The sequence below is a fragment of the Ictalurus furcatus genome, chromosome 13 (genome assembly GCF_023375685.1).
Source record: "Ictalurus furcatus strain D&B chromosome 13, Billie_1.0, whole genome shotgun sequence".
NCBI lineage: Eukaryota > Metazoa > Chordata > Actinopteri > Siluriformes > Ictaluridae > Ictalurus > Ictalurus furcatus.
The window spans coordinates 22617211-22633883 of record NC_071267.1 but is presented as its reverse complement, the minus strand read 5'-3'; the positions used below and the strand labels follow the sequence as shown (position 1 = coordinate 22633883).

The window sequence follows — 16673 nt, the reverse complement described above, 5'->3', positions numbered from 1 at the left end:
GAAGTAGAACATGTGCAAAGCCTCTGTTGTATGCAGTCATGGGAATAATGAGATACGGTTTGCTGAAAATAATGGGATGCTTCATTGCTGTTTCTTACTACGTACTGTCATTTTTTTGTGACACTTTGGTGGTTGTTGTCTCACATGCTACAAATCAGCAATAATAGTTGGCATATGTGTTTTGACAATTATGACACACTGCTGTAGACTTCTTAATAATACAATCATGATGGAACCGCTTTTCAGAAATAGGGTATGACAAGTGACATTCGTTATTAGGTCAGAGATGATGTATCCCTTATTTCCCCATGTGTAGTATGTGCTACACTGTGGCATCTATTTGAACAATAACGAGTCATGCTAATTTGACATTTATCACTGAATGTAAAATGCCATGAGAACTAATTCCATCATATAACATCTTCTAGGGCATGTATACGACAGCGGTATAGTAATCTTTTTTTATGCAAAGTTCGCATATAGTGTTCCAGGCTATAATAACTCTCACACTTTTACCAAAGTTTGGACTGGAATTTTATGTAAACCATTCTGATCAAATCTTCATGAACTGACTGCAGTTAATCATGAAAAAATACAGACCTTAGTTACTTGGTTCATGTTATACACAGCTTCATGCATATGTCGGTTTATGTATTCCACAGGCTACTTTTGCATGCACACACACGCACACACACAATCTGGGTGGTCTCTCTTTCCCCTACACCTATTGCTTAAGGCAATGCACATGTAAAATAATAAAGCTGCCTTTTATTGACTCCACTATGAAAACAACACACAGGAAGCTTACAATAATAAATGCCTTACTTCAGCATATTTGCGACAGCTAAATGTTTACCATGGCCCAAAAAGATGACTATAATTAACTGCAACTGTGGCCTCCTCCTCCCCACAGAGCTCGGTATTCCTAAGACCAACAGCAGAGACGTTCAGCCGAGACAAGATTTTCATGTCTGCATTGGTTTATAAATGTTTATCAGTAGAGATAAATTATCTTGCAAAAAGCTTTGCAAGTTAGCTGTATGACTGTATCTGAGAACGTGAACCTCGCAACATGCACTTCTCTGAGTAATGCACACCTTTCCCCAAATTTGCACAAGGGGGGGGGGGGGGGGGATGGGGGGAGTTAACAATCTGATGAATAGAGTTTGAAAAGTGCTGTGAAATTGTAGAGCATGTTTTACAGATGGCTGGAGGACTGGAACTAGGATTTATACCTGGCAAAGCGTTTCCAAATACAGTGCGGAAACCTGAATTGCAAATATTTCATTAGCAGGTTCTTTCCCTCTTTATCTGTTCTAGCTCTTTCTCTCTCTCTCTCTCTCTCTCTCATTTTCCATATATTCAGACTGAATTGGAGGATTTGAATAGCTGGATGAAGAGGTAGTTCTTTTTGCTTAAACGCCATTCAAAATAAATTAGGACCACAGTTTCGTAGGCAGACTCGTTCTTTTTTTGTATGCCAGAACAAAAACATGGGATTTTGAACAGAAATGATAAGCCAAACTACTGAATTAAAAAATGTAATTAGGAAACAGTGCTCTTTTCAGTAAACTGTCCATTTCTTCAGAAATGGTATGATAAGTAAGGCTGCATAATGTCATAACTGTTCACCCAAATATGAGCAAAACTTTTATTCTAATTGCACTGTCTATCCAATAAATAACGATTTCCAGTTGGTGAATTAAAATGCTGGCCACTCACAGAGGTTCACAATGAGCGTCATGACGAATCACAGCAGCCACATGATCTGCCAAATCATGTAGGTGTTGAAAAATTAAACCTATGACAGGTTTACTTGATTCCTACATCATAAACACATCAGGGCAAATGTCATATGCTATCATGAATTGTTATTTATATTTAATGTCATAACATGGTGTGTTATCGATATCAGTAACTACTATAACGTGACATGATGCTATAATATATGGCAATGGCGATGTTTTAACATCACGTGAGCTGCAACACTGATGATGGTTAAAATCTCATTAGACTAACGAACTTTATGTGATCGTATACAGTTGTAATACAGGTCTATAATAATCTGACAATCAGTACAGATATCTGCATGTTATATTTACTAAACAGTCGAGGTGTGATATGTGCTTTCAACTCCTTTCTTGATGCACAAGCCCAGAGCGATGCACAATCCCAGTGAGTTCAGAGTGTCTACTGGTTCGGTCTCTTAGGCACAGCGATACATAAAAAAGCATTGTTAAATGTCTAAATACAACACACCCATGTGCTAGCTTTCACTATTTGGTGTAAAACAATTAAATGAGTGATACATGTGCACATTACGCTCAAACATTTGCTATGAAATGCATCTTTAAACCAGAACGTTACACAACATCCTGTACAGTACGTAACTTATATGCAGTTCTTTGAAAGTAGGAATTGATAAGAGTATACACTGTTTAAGAATCATAATGTACACGTAATAAAGCATTTGTTAACTGCAATCACCTTAATGGTGATTAGCATATAATGCAATATAATTACATCAATCATTATTACATCTTTTAGTGACACCAACTTACATTATTATACATAACTATTACACAAACTCAATATGTTCATGGTATGATTTTGTCAGTTTTATAACACAGGGATTCAGTAACGTTTTACCCAAAATCTAATTTTCATACACACATAGTATTTACCATTGATGGCAAAAGGCTGATTGGTCTTTTCTGCCCACCGATGAGAAGCCACGGTTCTGTAGAGCCATAGTGTTCCACTTTACCAAAAGGCCCCAGCTGATTGGTTGGATTTGCTGAGAGAGGGAAAAAAAAAAAAGTGAGATCAATATAATACAAATAAAACACATTTTAGAGATACCAAATACCAAAAAATAAAAGTGATGTATTTTAGTTATAAATATAGCAACTTATACATAACAATCAGAATCAAAGAGCTTTTGTATGACATCCATATGATGCAATGTGTCCCATAACAGTTGGTGTAAAATTGTTCATATTTTACAGGTTGATATGTATACTTGCTAGCCAGGGATATAACAGTTATATATACATTTACTGTTACATTTACTGTTATGAAGGTTCAGGTTGTGCCTAATAGTGCCACGTATTCACAAAGAAGTGGAAGTGGGAAGCAGTTAGCATAAAGCAAATGTAATCAAACTAAATGGTTTCTAATTGGCCTATTAGTGGTATTAGCTCTTTTGCTGAAATATATCCTATAAATCCTATAAAGTTCAGGGCTCGGTTCTTCATCGGGTTAAAATCTTCTGTCATAATAGGACCCAAGCTCACCGTGTCTTGGGTTGCAATAGCGACATATGAAGCTCTCTACAAATCAATAACAGCAAAAACACAGACCTGGCAATCCAATACTGGATGTGATATGATCTAGCCTAGGCTGGTCTTGGGTGTCTCGCAAGCAGTCAATCACACACACACACACACACACACACACACACACACACACCCGACCATTTGTCAAATGAAGCAATGCTATAACAGTCCATAGTGAGCACAATTTAAACTCAAAAATTTTATTAATTAACAGTATAGCTTATTATTATATTTTATTCACTGCTCGTCCACTTTAACCTAGGTTCACACTAGTAAGCGATATGCGACAGGAGAACATTCACTATCTACATGAGTCTTACATTCGTCCTGCCCTTTTAAAATAACTACTGATTAATTACTGATCATCTCAACATTAATCCCCAGTAGCTACGTCTTACCTTCTTCCTGGAGATCTACTACCTAATATATCTCAGCCTATTCCAACACTCGGTGTTAAAAATGTACATATGTATATGAGTTATTATAGGTCTCCTCAGAGGATCACAGGGTTGGTGTGTAGTCGAAGTCTAAAGAGACAAATGGGCAACAGTAACCTAGAAAAGTATAAGGTTGTTATGTAGTGATGAGTAACAAATATTCTACATTAACATACTTATTTTTTTTTGTATGTGATTTTCTTTAAAATAACAAAATGAATAGTAATGAATTATCATGTGTAATAGTGTTCCATATAATCATTAACTACTGAAGAACAACACAGTAACACTTCAGTCATTATTAATAAGTTTCACTTTAGGATTTTCTGGTAGAGAGCAGAATTCGTGTTTCCCTCAATTACTGCAAGTTGCCCAGGCCCAGAAGCAGCAAAGCATCCCCACACCATCACACTTCCACCACCATGATTGACCGTAGGTATGATGTTCTTTTTGTGGAATCCGGTGTTGATTTACACCAGATGTAACGGGACGCCTGTCTTCCAAACAGTTCCACTTTTGACTCATCACTACACAGAACAGTCTCCCAAAAGGTTTGAGGATCATCAAGGTGTGTTTTAGCAAAATTCAGACGAGCCTTAATGTTCTTCTGGGTTAGCAGTGGTTTTCACCTCGCCACTCTTCCATGGATGCCATTTTTGCCCAGTGTCTTTCTGATAGTGGAGTCATGAACAGTGACCTTTATTGATGCAAGAGAGGCCTGTAGGTCCTTTGATGTTGTTCTTGGCTCTTTTGTGACTTGCTCTTTTGTGCTCTTGGAGGAATTTTGGAAGGTTGGCCTCTTCTGGGAAGGTTCACTACTTTGCAGAGTTTTTCCATTTGGAGATAATTGCTCTCACTGTAGTTCTTTGGCGTCCCAGAGACTTTGAAATAGCTTTGTAACCCTTTCCAGACTGGTGTATTTCAGTCACCTTCTTCCTCGTCATTTCTGGAATTTCTTTCATCTTTGGCGTAGTGTGTTACTGAGTAAGACCTTTTAACCAACTTCATGCTGTTGAAAAAAGTGTTGATTTGATTGAACAGGGTTTGCAGTAATCAGACCTGGTTGTGTCTACTCCAGCTGAACCCCATTATGAATGCAGTTTCATAGATTTGGGGAATTAGTAACTACAGGGGCAAATACTTCTTCACACAGGCCCAGTTGGTATTGGTTAACTTTTTTTGCTTCAATAAATAACATTATCATTTAAAAATGTATTTTGTTTTCACTCAGGTTACCTTTGTTTTATCTTAGACATACACAAAAACAGAAGAAATCAGGATGGGGCAAATACTTTTTAAAACAACATAGAGAGAGAGAGAGAGAGAGAGAGAGATTCTGCATGGATTAAATTTTCTTCTGCATGGGAGCATCATCAGAAGTGTGCCTCCTTGAGCAACTATGAGGCAGCTTAGTGACTTTTAGTACAGAGAATTACACTTACAGTACAGATATGCTGTAAGTTCATTAGAGGAAAATCTTGAGATTCAAGGACGAGACATTGTGCTCATACACTGCTATCTAGAAATCCACAAGAGTCACTAATTGACATTTGATAACTAACTCTTCTTTTGCTTCCAAAGCAGTTTCTCCAAAACCCTTGACAGATTTGCATGATCAAACTCCCAGAGGAGTTTCCTAAACTCATTAAAACAAACAGCCAGAGAGTGAGTGTATCATTTAAACCAGACATTAGCTTGACTCTTGTACCACTCCACCATTAACTCAGAGTTTAGATTCCTCCAAAACCACAGCAAAGGCTGGTTAGAGGATTAGGAGGTTAACAATAGCCAGAGTCAGGGTCTAGGCTGAGGTCATCTCTTTACAAGCAGTCATAAACCACACATGAAATCCCCATCACGTGCTCAGTCGTGGTGTTCTGGTATTGCTTTGAAGCCTCAGTTCACAGCCATAACTTATTAGCTTCATTGCATTTAACAAGCTGTCTTTGAGTGAGCATTTCAGTTATTATAGCACAGCTTTAGTTTTAATGCTGTCTTATAATCCGTGAAACAGGAGCAAAAACCCGGCGACAGACAGACAACTTTTCCATATGCGAAACAAGAGACAGTTGTTAATTTTAGAATCTTTGATTCACATGGTTTAGCTGCATCGGTAGTGTCAGTAAAGACTTATAGGTCTGTGGATGCAATAAGGCGGCGGTAAAACAAGCACCGGTGCTTATTTATATGGCCAATAAAGCCAAGTGCAAACACAAACCCCAATAAAGACGTCTCTAGAAGCAATCTGCTCCCTTCATTTTGTACACATCAAGAAGCTTTGCTCTTTATATTTCTTTAATAAAGTCACCCAAGTACCGTGTGTATGTGTGAGAGTGTAGGCATATGACTGACGCTATATCACCTGTCATGAATGAGCGTGAATTGCTCCTTGACTCCTTGAGGAAAGTGTAGACCCTGGCGAGCAAGAGGAAAGGAAATGTGCATGTCTTAGTGCATATTGGACGTTGGTATCAATGCATATTTCATGAATATGAGTTGCTGATCACAGTATCGGACCAATACCTGATATTCACATCAGCATTAAGGGAATTCCTAATAGCAACAATGGACAATACATACAAATTTAAACTAGTGAGAGTGATATGGTCAAATTTGGTTTGATTTCATACAAATACGTATTTTAAGTATTTTTTAAATGTTAACTAGTAGTTTTTCCACCATGCCTACATGATTACGTATTTTACAGTGCAGTGGACGTTTACATCAGTTTTAGACATACACAGAATGCAGTTTTCTCTGCTCTGACTCAGAACGACACAGACGTAATCAATCCCTACATCGAAAGATGAAAAGTTTGAAATTGACTCCATATTCACCGTCTCGGTCTATTCTTAGTCTGACATCATGCACCTGGAGGTACTTGAGAAGAAATTTCTCCCCAAATGAATCATACCTCAGATTTGGCTCAGTACAATCTCAGCATGGTTTGATTTTTCGAGCTAGTCATAGTTGTGTGCTGTAAAACTTCCTCTGAACGACAGCAGAGCCTGTTTTCTGTTGCAAAACAACTCCTCAGCGTGACAGAACATGCAGAAATAATGATTTCCTAAAAGCTTGGTTTTGCACTACAGATGGAATTTTGCATCTTTCATCCCTGATTTGATGAATTCACCCTCAACTGAGAGCTATGCTGAGGACCGGCGACGGTGGGGAAGGGCGCTTCCTCCCCTTTTTCTCCCCGTCCTTGGTTCCCCTCCCTTCAACTCTACTCCTTTTTTCCTTTTCTCCCATCTCTTTTGCTTCTCTCTTTCATTTGCTAATGAGCTGACCTTCTCTCAGGTTTCCAATAATAGCACTGTCCAAAACAAGCAGTGATGCGGTGACATCAATGTTTTATTCAGCCTCCATGCCTAATAATGTCTGCGCCCGAATCACATTCAATTAGAAATGAAGAAAAAAACAAAGAAAAAACCTTTGGTGACAATACATGGAGAGCAGTTTACAAGTGAATGGATGACGTACACGATATCAAAGAGACTGAGGAGAGAGAGGAAGGAAAACAAGCAAAGACGGCGAATGTCTGACAAGTGGGAGAGAGTGCAAGAGAAAGGGGAAAAAATCAATGTGATGGACATCGGTCATGGTTATGGGTGTGATGGGTCTTTCATGTTTTCTAGTCTCAAGGCTCTTAGGCTCAAATAAAAGCCAGTTGTCATTCAAACCTATGACTTTGATAAAATCATGTGCTTTCTACAGAAGTATAGCGAAAAAGTTACCCACATACACATGATAATGCCCAAGATACATCCTTCATCATTTTGCATATGGTGCATCATTATGTAAAACCATCATTATCTTCCACCCTGTCATGAATTCGCCCTCTCAGCATGTGTTTCCTATTATGGCGAACACTACTTGTGCTTATTCTTATTCAGTATGATATGTGCTTTATTTATGTTTAGCCATGTGCCTTTGTTTTGGATTTGATCTTGCTTCTGCCCGTCACGCCATTGGTTTGTTACCCAGATGTGTGCACCTGTTCCGTTTATTGCCAATGTTATTGTGTATTTCTAAGCCTTGTTTTGCTAGTGCCTTTTTCATAGATTTCTTTTTCCCGGTTTTGACCCTCACCTATTTGCCTTTTTTTTAAAAATAATAATAGATTATCCATGTACGAGTAACGTCGCCTGCCTGTGCTTTGCCCCATGCTGCGGACATCAACTATGATCTTTGGTTTTCTCCTAATAAATACCATGCTGAGTTTACACACTTACGTCCTGCTTTTAATAACTGCATGTTACTCACCCATTAAATGCATCCATCACTTGAAGGAACACAGGTAAATGAGCAATGGAATGAGTAACGGCAAAATGGCCTTGTTCACATAGGATCTACAAGTAGTAAGGTCATGTGTTACAGGCATTATGATTAAAGCAGTGGTCACACCAGATGTGAATATTAGGCAGTCAATTCTCAAAGTTGAAAATGGGCAAGCATGAGGATCTCAGCAACTTTGACAAGGGCCAAATTGTGATGGCTTAGATAACTGGATCACAGCATCTGACTGGGTCAGAGCACCAAAAGGCAGGTCTTCCCAGTGGTTAGTACCTACAACAGGCATGTGAGCATCAGAACTGGACCATGGAGCAATGGAAGAAGGTGGCCTGGTCTGATGAATCACGCTTTCTTTTACATGATGTGGATGGCCAGGTGTGTGTATGTCGCTTAGCTGGGGAAGAGATGTCACCAGGATGCACTATGGGAAGAAGGCAAGTCTGTGGAGGCAGTGTGATGCCTGGGCAACGTTCTGCCGGGAGAATGACCTGGCATTCATGTGGATGTTACTTTGACACACAGCACCTACCTAAACACTGTTGCAGACCAACTACACCCCTTCATGGCAACGGTCTTCCCTAATGGCAGTGGACTCTTTCAGCAGGATAATGCGCCCTGCCACACTGCAAAAATTGTTCAGGAATAGTTTGAGGAACATGACAAAGAGTTCAAGGTGTTGACTTGGCTTTGAAATTCTCCAGATCTCAATCCGATCGAACATCTGTGGGATCTGCTGGACAAACAATCCGATCCATAGAGGTCCCACCTTGCAACTTACAGGACTTTAAGGATGTGCTGCTAACGTGTTGGTGCCACATACAACAGCACAGCTTCAGAGGTCTTGTGGAGTCCATGTCTCGACGGGTCAGAGCTGTTTTGCTAGCACAAGCACAATATTAGGCATGTGGTTTTAATGTTATGGCTGATCAGTGTATTTATTTTTAGTAATTAGCTAACCATTCAACACAAACTAGCTAGATAAACCTGCTAATACTTTCCCATTTAACAAGCTAAGTACTGCTACTGACACTCAGCACTGTGCAGAGATTACTTTGTCAGTTTCACAAACAACAAAATAGCTAACTGATTTAGGTTAGCTGCTCACTGAATCGCTGTTTTCCCTCCAGAAGCACATTATACCAGGTAAGAAATTCGAATGGTGTATCTGCTGCTCAAGGCTTCGTCATCTGTCAAAAACACACCTCTTGCCACTGATCGCAATGAGAATACTGCATTGACCGCCAGTATGTACCAAAGCATAGCCATGTATAAAAATGTATGTATGTTGAGGAAGATGGTGGAAAAACTCATCAGTTTTTTGAGAGCAAACCAGCAAGGAAAAACAATGCAGTTTCTGACAAATACTAGAAATATCCTTGTAAAAGCAGATGAACAGATAATGTCAGAAACATGCACATTATTCAAGAAGCGATGAGGTTCACTGATTGAAAGCAATGTAAATTTAGAGTTGTAAAGGATGGAAAACAAGGGTTTACAGTCAAACAAGTCTCTTGTGAAACCCCTTATTGTCCAATAAGTGTTCTCTGTCTCTTTGCTTCACTCCCTCTGACCTTTATGTGCATACCGAAGCTCCTACTTTCTCCCAGCGCATGACATCATCCTGCATATGGTCTGATAAATGACACTGTGTATAGTACAGTAACAGGGTGAGAACGATGCCCCCTGCTGGTCACCACTGTAATTATGATCCTCTCAAAGGTTGGCATTTGCCCAGGTGGCTTGGTATTCAAAAGTTAGCCAGTGCAATATGGTGTGTGTGTGTGTGTGTGTGTGTTTGTGCGTGCATGACACTCCCTGCAGTCATGAGAAGCACCAGGTAAAAGAAACCCTGTCTACATTGAATAATAGGAAAAGAAGCACTATTTGTTCCCCTTACACTACTTGGTGCCCATCATCCGTTAACATTTCACAGAAACACACCAACAACAACGCTCGGGTTGCAGGTTATATTCTATCCATACCCTACTATTACACTAAAGTGTTCCAAAGGGGTGTCAAAGGTTTACATATGAAAGTAAAAGTCAAACGTCAATTAGAGATGTCAGAAATATAGGCTACCACACAAAATGGTATATATCAGTATCAATTCCAGTTGCCCAATTGCTGCAAACTGTCGGCGAATTCGTAATGCTTAGCTATGGAGTGTGTGTAGCCTGGTACTAAGACCCAGAAAATGCCAGCCCGGGGGCTTTGGCATTCAGGGTGGGCAAGTAGCCGTACCATATGCCCCGCTATGGCAAAGAGAGTGTTGAGGAAAGCCAGAGCACGCTCAGATAACCTCTCACATCCTTTGGATAAAAGCTGGAGAACAGGGATGATAACAAAGTCAAAGTGAGTCATGTGGAGCTGCCAGCTTTGATCAAAGACACAAATGGACACTCATCAGCTGGCTACATGACCTAAGCATGACAAATACCAAGCCATGCCGACATATAAGATTCGTCTTTTCCCACAGGTCATCTCCCTTATGAACAGTTAACTAACTCCAAGGATCCTCCTAGTGCATTATTAAAAAGCAAATTCCCTCCTATTTATTCTATTACCTGTATATACGTTCTGTACTATATTACCTCCCCACTTTCTGTACATTGCATTACCCCTTGCATAGCTGTACATAGCGTCTATACATCTGCCTTAAACTTATCATGTCTTCTTTATTTTCTTATTATTATGTGTCTTGCTGTCATATTTGTGTACGCACCGGAAGCTTCACTTACCAAATCAAATTCCTTGGCAATAAAGCTCATTCTGATTCTGATCCTGATCCTGCATCAAATTATTTTCAATCCAGAATGAATTCATGAAGAATATCATGATAGACTTTCACTAACATGCAATACAAGCAATGTCATGCCTCCAGTTCAATCAATGAGTTATTTGTAATTTATGACATTTAGCTGTACAGTGACTTGATGTTCGGCAGTTTCTTCTAGAAGACACATTCTGAGGCCACACAGACAGATGAGCAAAAAAAAAAAAACTGTAAACTTTTTTTTTCATGAAAATGAAATGATAACTAAATACTAAATTCAGTCTTGTAAGTTAAAAATATATATAAATAAATTAATTAATTGAATGACATTTTCCTCAACAAATAAGAACAGCCCAGCTACACATGCTCCATAGCGAAACATCGTGGAGTCTGGGAAATAACCCTCGCTGAGATTTTTGCAGCTTTGCAGCAGTTGGGTTACTGGAATTAGTACTGGTACGTTTTGTGATTTCAGACAAAGACTAATAGTTAAATTAATTCCACACTGACTGACAAATTGAACTGTGTTAAGCGGCTGGGTGATTGAGCAACTCCACTGGGATTCTCTCTCTCTCTCTCTCTCTCTCTCTCTCTCTCTCTCCGCTACACCCAGTCCTACAATCAGTGTCAATGAAGCGTGATTCCTCCACGTGGCAGCATGTAGCCCAGAGGAGCTCTGAGAGCGTCACAGCTCACTGATCCATGCTTCCAGGCTGTTTACAAGACTAAATTTATAGGTCTTTATGGATAACTGAGTACGGCATGGGAAATAAGTAGAGCTCATGGATATGGGTTCATGCATTGAGCTTGGACTCAGTTGGCCAGCTATTTCTAGTGACTTTAAATTTCTGGGCAAGATGGTGTAAATATGGTCTTTTTGGTCTGTTGGGTATCTTTTTACATTACTCACAGTGGATTCATAATTGATGCAATCCCATCTAGGAATGGTAAGTGTTATTGGTGCAAAATGGTACATCATGTTTTCTGGTATAGTTCATTTATGGTTGCATCTAAGTGAATCAGAATCAGAATTTGGTGCTCCTAGGTATGGTTTGAATGCTTGAAAGATGCAAAGGCTTTAACTTTTTTTTTTTTTAATTATTATAACCTGCAAATTCCTCAAAACTAATTAAGGATTCCAAAAGTTCTAATTGTTCATAGTCCTCATTATGCACATGCTGGGAAATAGTTTATTATTAATACACCATGTCAACATGGTCTTGCAAATTTTGCAACAGTTTGTTGCAAAATTGAAATGCTACATAATTTTGGGTTAGGGTTAAGGTTTGGAAGGATTTCATACCTCTTTCTATGAACAAAATCCCCTCCAACTGTCCTTAAATACTTTTCATTAGCGCTCACTGTTTACACAAAGCAGGCTAATAGATACCATGTGTCATGGATCAAATTCACATGACACGTCAAGTCATGTCACGTCACCAAGAGAAAGAGTGGCCCTTTTGAGGCATGTCAAATGGCCACATCACCAGTTATGCTAGTGAGAACTTACTGATCTTACACCTTGAGACAGAGAAAGAGGTCATTTCAGCCCAATTTCAGAGTAACTGGCTCCAGACATTTCATTCCATTTCATTTCAAGAGTTATCCCCTGTAAAACTTCATATATATGCGAGGACCGATAATACGCTCTCCAAAACCCGGCAGGCATCAAGACAGCTCTCTCTTTTTTCTGTTTCTCTCTCAATACCAAGCACGTGAGCATCAGTTCGACAGCTGCATAAGAGCCTGACACTATATCTGGCAGGAGTCTGATGTGATATGATCTCTCCACTTCAGAATTCAGAATCACACTCAGCTAAGCTGTCTCACGCTCCATCAGCGACAGGCGTTTTCTGGGCATGAACGCAGATTCTGTCAGATTATCTCTGGAAACAGAGCCTGGCATGAAAGTGTGTCATCTGTCCACCCACATTATAGTAGGACTCCTTTCACAAAATAAAGGCACTTTATAAAGCCATATCTCTGAAGCACTGGAGCACAAAGGTCATTGTGAAATGGCAGAGTAAGTGGCAGTCCTAGATCTCTCTCTCTCTCTCTCTCTTTCTCTCTCTCTATCTATCTATCTCTCAGTTGACATTATCTTAACACCGGGGTTGGTTAAGGAAACTGGGCCAAGAGTGTGTGCAGTGAAAAATCATTAAAGATGCAGCAGGCTCATACTGAGTGCCAAGCTTATCTTATTCTAGAATTTAGCTTACGTTTTAATAAAGCTGAATTAATCACTTAACCTGTATTCATTTTGAACCAATCAATGATTGTAAATGCAAACTATTTCAGAATGTATACCGTACAGTATCATGGGTATTGTGAGAACTTTTGTAATGCTTACTGACTCCATGGTGATGGACAAAAATCCAATTTGTCCTGTTAAATGTGGTAAATAATTATATTTTCTTCCAATTAAAAATCATTGCATAATAAGCATAATGAAGCATAAGTGTGCATATTGGACTCCTTGGGTGCTTTCTTTCAATCATGGCTTTATTACTATCTTTATTGCTCAGAACTATGAACATCGCCAGATATTGTCATGGGAAAAAAACACAATCTGCTGCTGCAAAAAAAGAAAAAGTGTAATGATAAAAGTAAATCTGGGAGCTGCTTTTCCAAGACTGAGAAAACTGCTGATTGCAAATGGAAGGCGGTTTGAGCGTGGACAAATCAGCAATTTATTTGGCATGTTGATATTTGTCATATTTATAGCAAACCTTGTCAGAAGTGGTATAAAACAAACAGTGCTTATGAATTAGTCACCCAAAAGCCTAATAAAGTACGAACCAGCTGCCTAAAGTAAGGTATAATCTTCCAAAAATTCTTCCTAGGCATTCTGAACTATTCTTGCCTCAACAAATCAGTTATTTGGCCAATTACACTGAGATGAGCTGCCTAGCTAGTCCACCAGCCAATTCTTGGAGGCGGGGCTTCATGTACATGGGCCTGAATAGGGGAGGGGTCTAAGGACAAATCAAATCACCAGTGTCAGGTAAATTGTACCTAATGCACTTTCAGTGAATGTTTTGTTGAAAATATTGATGAAACCATATTTAAATTTTTAAATGACTTTTTAGTGCTACAGATTTGCGGTAGCAGATATTTTTTAATTCATTAATTAATCTTAACTGCTTTATCCGGGTCAGGGTCGCTGTGGATTCGGAACCTACCCTTGGAACACCAGACCTGAGATGGGAATACACCCTGGATTGAACACCAGTCTATCGATCCAATCCATTGATTCATACACTCTTTACACCTTGGTGCAATTTAGCATATTCAATCCACCAACTGCCATGTTTTTGGGAGTTGGGAGAAAACCTCAGAACCTGGAAGAATCCCCACGGACACAGGGAGAACACGCAAACCTCCATAGATGGCAACTTTAAAGTAACATGTAACATGAAAATGATTATATATTTGATGTATTAGCACTACTTAGCCTAAGCGTTCTTGGTTATTGGTTATGTCATCCTTGGTTATACATGGTTATTTCAATGGCGACCATTCCACATCCATTCCCTGTATCATGCCTCTACAAAATATATATAGTTCATTAATTGTTTTTCTGGCTCCCTTGATATAATTGAATGAGTACCTCATGCACCTTGTGACCTTACACCGGCCTATAGGTCAATGTTCCACATAAAACTCACAAATTCCAGACAGCGGGTTGTATCTGTATGGTATTCATATGTGGCTAATTTACCACCTCCCCCTGCGTTTATGTTAGACTCTACCCTGTCTTTACAACACGGTCTCATCCTGTTCCAATTTAACCTCCTGAAACACAGAGAGGCACCTGCTCTTATGAGGAACCTCCAGGCCAAAATAGATTAATTATCCCTTTATTAGCCCTAAACAACCTGAGTAAGGTCAGCACTTCCTGCCTTTCCTGTGCCCTGCTTCTCACCAAGTGCCATTGTTGTCTTTCCCACATGAGTTTCGTTCCCACACGAGGTGGGTTTTCAGCATGACGCAAGACACATGGGTTCACTTGCAAATGCACCCCAGATACACTAATGAGTGCTTATAGTGTGTATGTGAGAAAGAGAACAACAAGAGATCAGGCATAAAGACCAGGGGAAAAAATAAGAGAGAGCGAGACAACAAAGGAGTCCCAAAGTGAGTTCACACACACGGGGGAGGGGGGGACTTCTCCTCAGGCCAGTTGTTTCTGCTTTCACACATCATCACAACATGCCTACATTTACCACACTCAATCATTATCATGAATTCTCCCACATCTTTTCCACTTCTGCTTCCTAATCATGATCAGCTTGTCCACTTGCCATCATGTGCTACATTTTCATTCAGCCTAATAATGACATAACACTCCAATTTATATGTTTTAATTGGATTAAAATTGAACGCTTTATGTACACTGCTAGAAACTGGCATGCCAATTTATTTATTTTTGTGCCTCTGCAGGAATCCTTAAAGATTCTGGGTAAAGCTCTAAAGCGAAATGAAGGCCAGACAGAGAAGTAGGAGAGGGATAAGACAAAAAGACTGAAAGACAGCCAACATGTGATATTGATGAAGATGGAAAAGTAAGACAGGGAGGGTATTTTGAATGTAACACATTGAAGATTTGCGCACATATTGCCGTATGAGGAATAGCGGGAGATTTCTTCTCATGCCAGTCTTTAGTGCAGTAATTTAGCAATCTAGTATATTTGCAGGCATCCAAAGACCAATTAGGAAGCCATTTATTTTTCTAAGAATTGCATACAACCAAACTGAAATCGAGTAAATTGATTGAGGCTAATCCAAATGAATCAGGCGGATAATTCATTAATAATCTGAAAGAATATTTGGGACGTGCATCTGAGTACTTTCACAATCAGAATTTTTGCACTGAACATGGCACCAGAAAAACACCTAATCTTGTGAGGAAAGAAAAATCGGACAAACTTTAACTTACTGTTCAGATGAACCTTTCAAAGCAATAATAATGCGGGATGTAAGATCTTTTTTTTTTTTTACAATTTCCATTTGAAGGATGTTGTGAACAGACTGACTGTCAAGGCACAATGTGCGAACATGCTGAAGAAATATTAAACTATAGCAGGACTCGCAAAGCTTCTACATAAAGTAACACTGATACTCGTTTGTCTCGCATGTCCAGGGTTGGGGATTCGATTCCTGCCTCTGCCCTGTGTATGATGAGTTTGCATGTTCTCCCCGTGCTGCGGGGGTTTTCTCCGGGTACTCCGGTTTCCTCCCCCGGTCCAAAGACATGCGTTGTAGGCTGATTGGCATTTCTAAATTGTCTGTAGTGTGTGAATGGGTGTGTGAATATCTGTGTGCGACTGTGCCCTGTGATGGGTTGGAACCCTGTCCAGGGTATCCCCCACCTTGTGACCTGAGTCCCTTGGGATAAGCAGTACAGAAAATGGATGGATGGATGGATGGATGGATGGACGGATGCATTTTCAGCAGATGGCTGACTTTAGGATAAAAAGTATCTGCAATAGGAGTTTCAGACTGATGAAAATCCCAAACATAAATCTTTAACTAAAGAGACATGTAACTGAATATGTCCAAGGCATTCAAACATTTTCTTATGACTTCATTCACATCTTATAGCTTTGTTGTATCATTTTTCTCTTACTCTACAAATCCACTTGCATGAAAAAGTTAACAACATTAGGATTAAAGATGGTCTGTTCATAGGAAACTGAATGTGAAACTGAAAACTGTCCTAGCATGTTCGAACTGTATAAATTTCTCCCACAAAAAGAGAGCCATAAAACTGTCAACAACATTTCACTTCACCTCCTTTACCTCACTGGTTAACAGAGTGCACTTCTA

The 16673-nt window shown here is 39.5% G+C and overlaps 1 protein-coding gene across 2 annotated transcripts in view; it reads right to left on the bottom strand.

The window, feature by feature from the left end:
• Positions 1 to 16673, bottom strand: part of LOC128617533 (disintegrin and metalloproteinase domain-containing protein 12-like) — a 128081-nt gene that overhangs the window by 87477 nt on the left and 23931 nt on the right. For both annotated transcript variants that reach the window (XM_053640685.1, XM_053640687.1), the window contains one exon: positions 2685 to 2797. In XM_053640685.1, coding sequence (XP_053496660.1) covers positions 2685 to 2797 — 113 coding nt within the window. The remainder of the gene's footprint in view (positions 1 to 2684; positions 2798 to 16673) is intronic.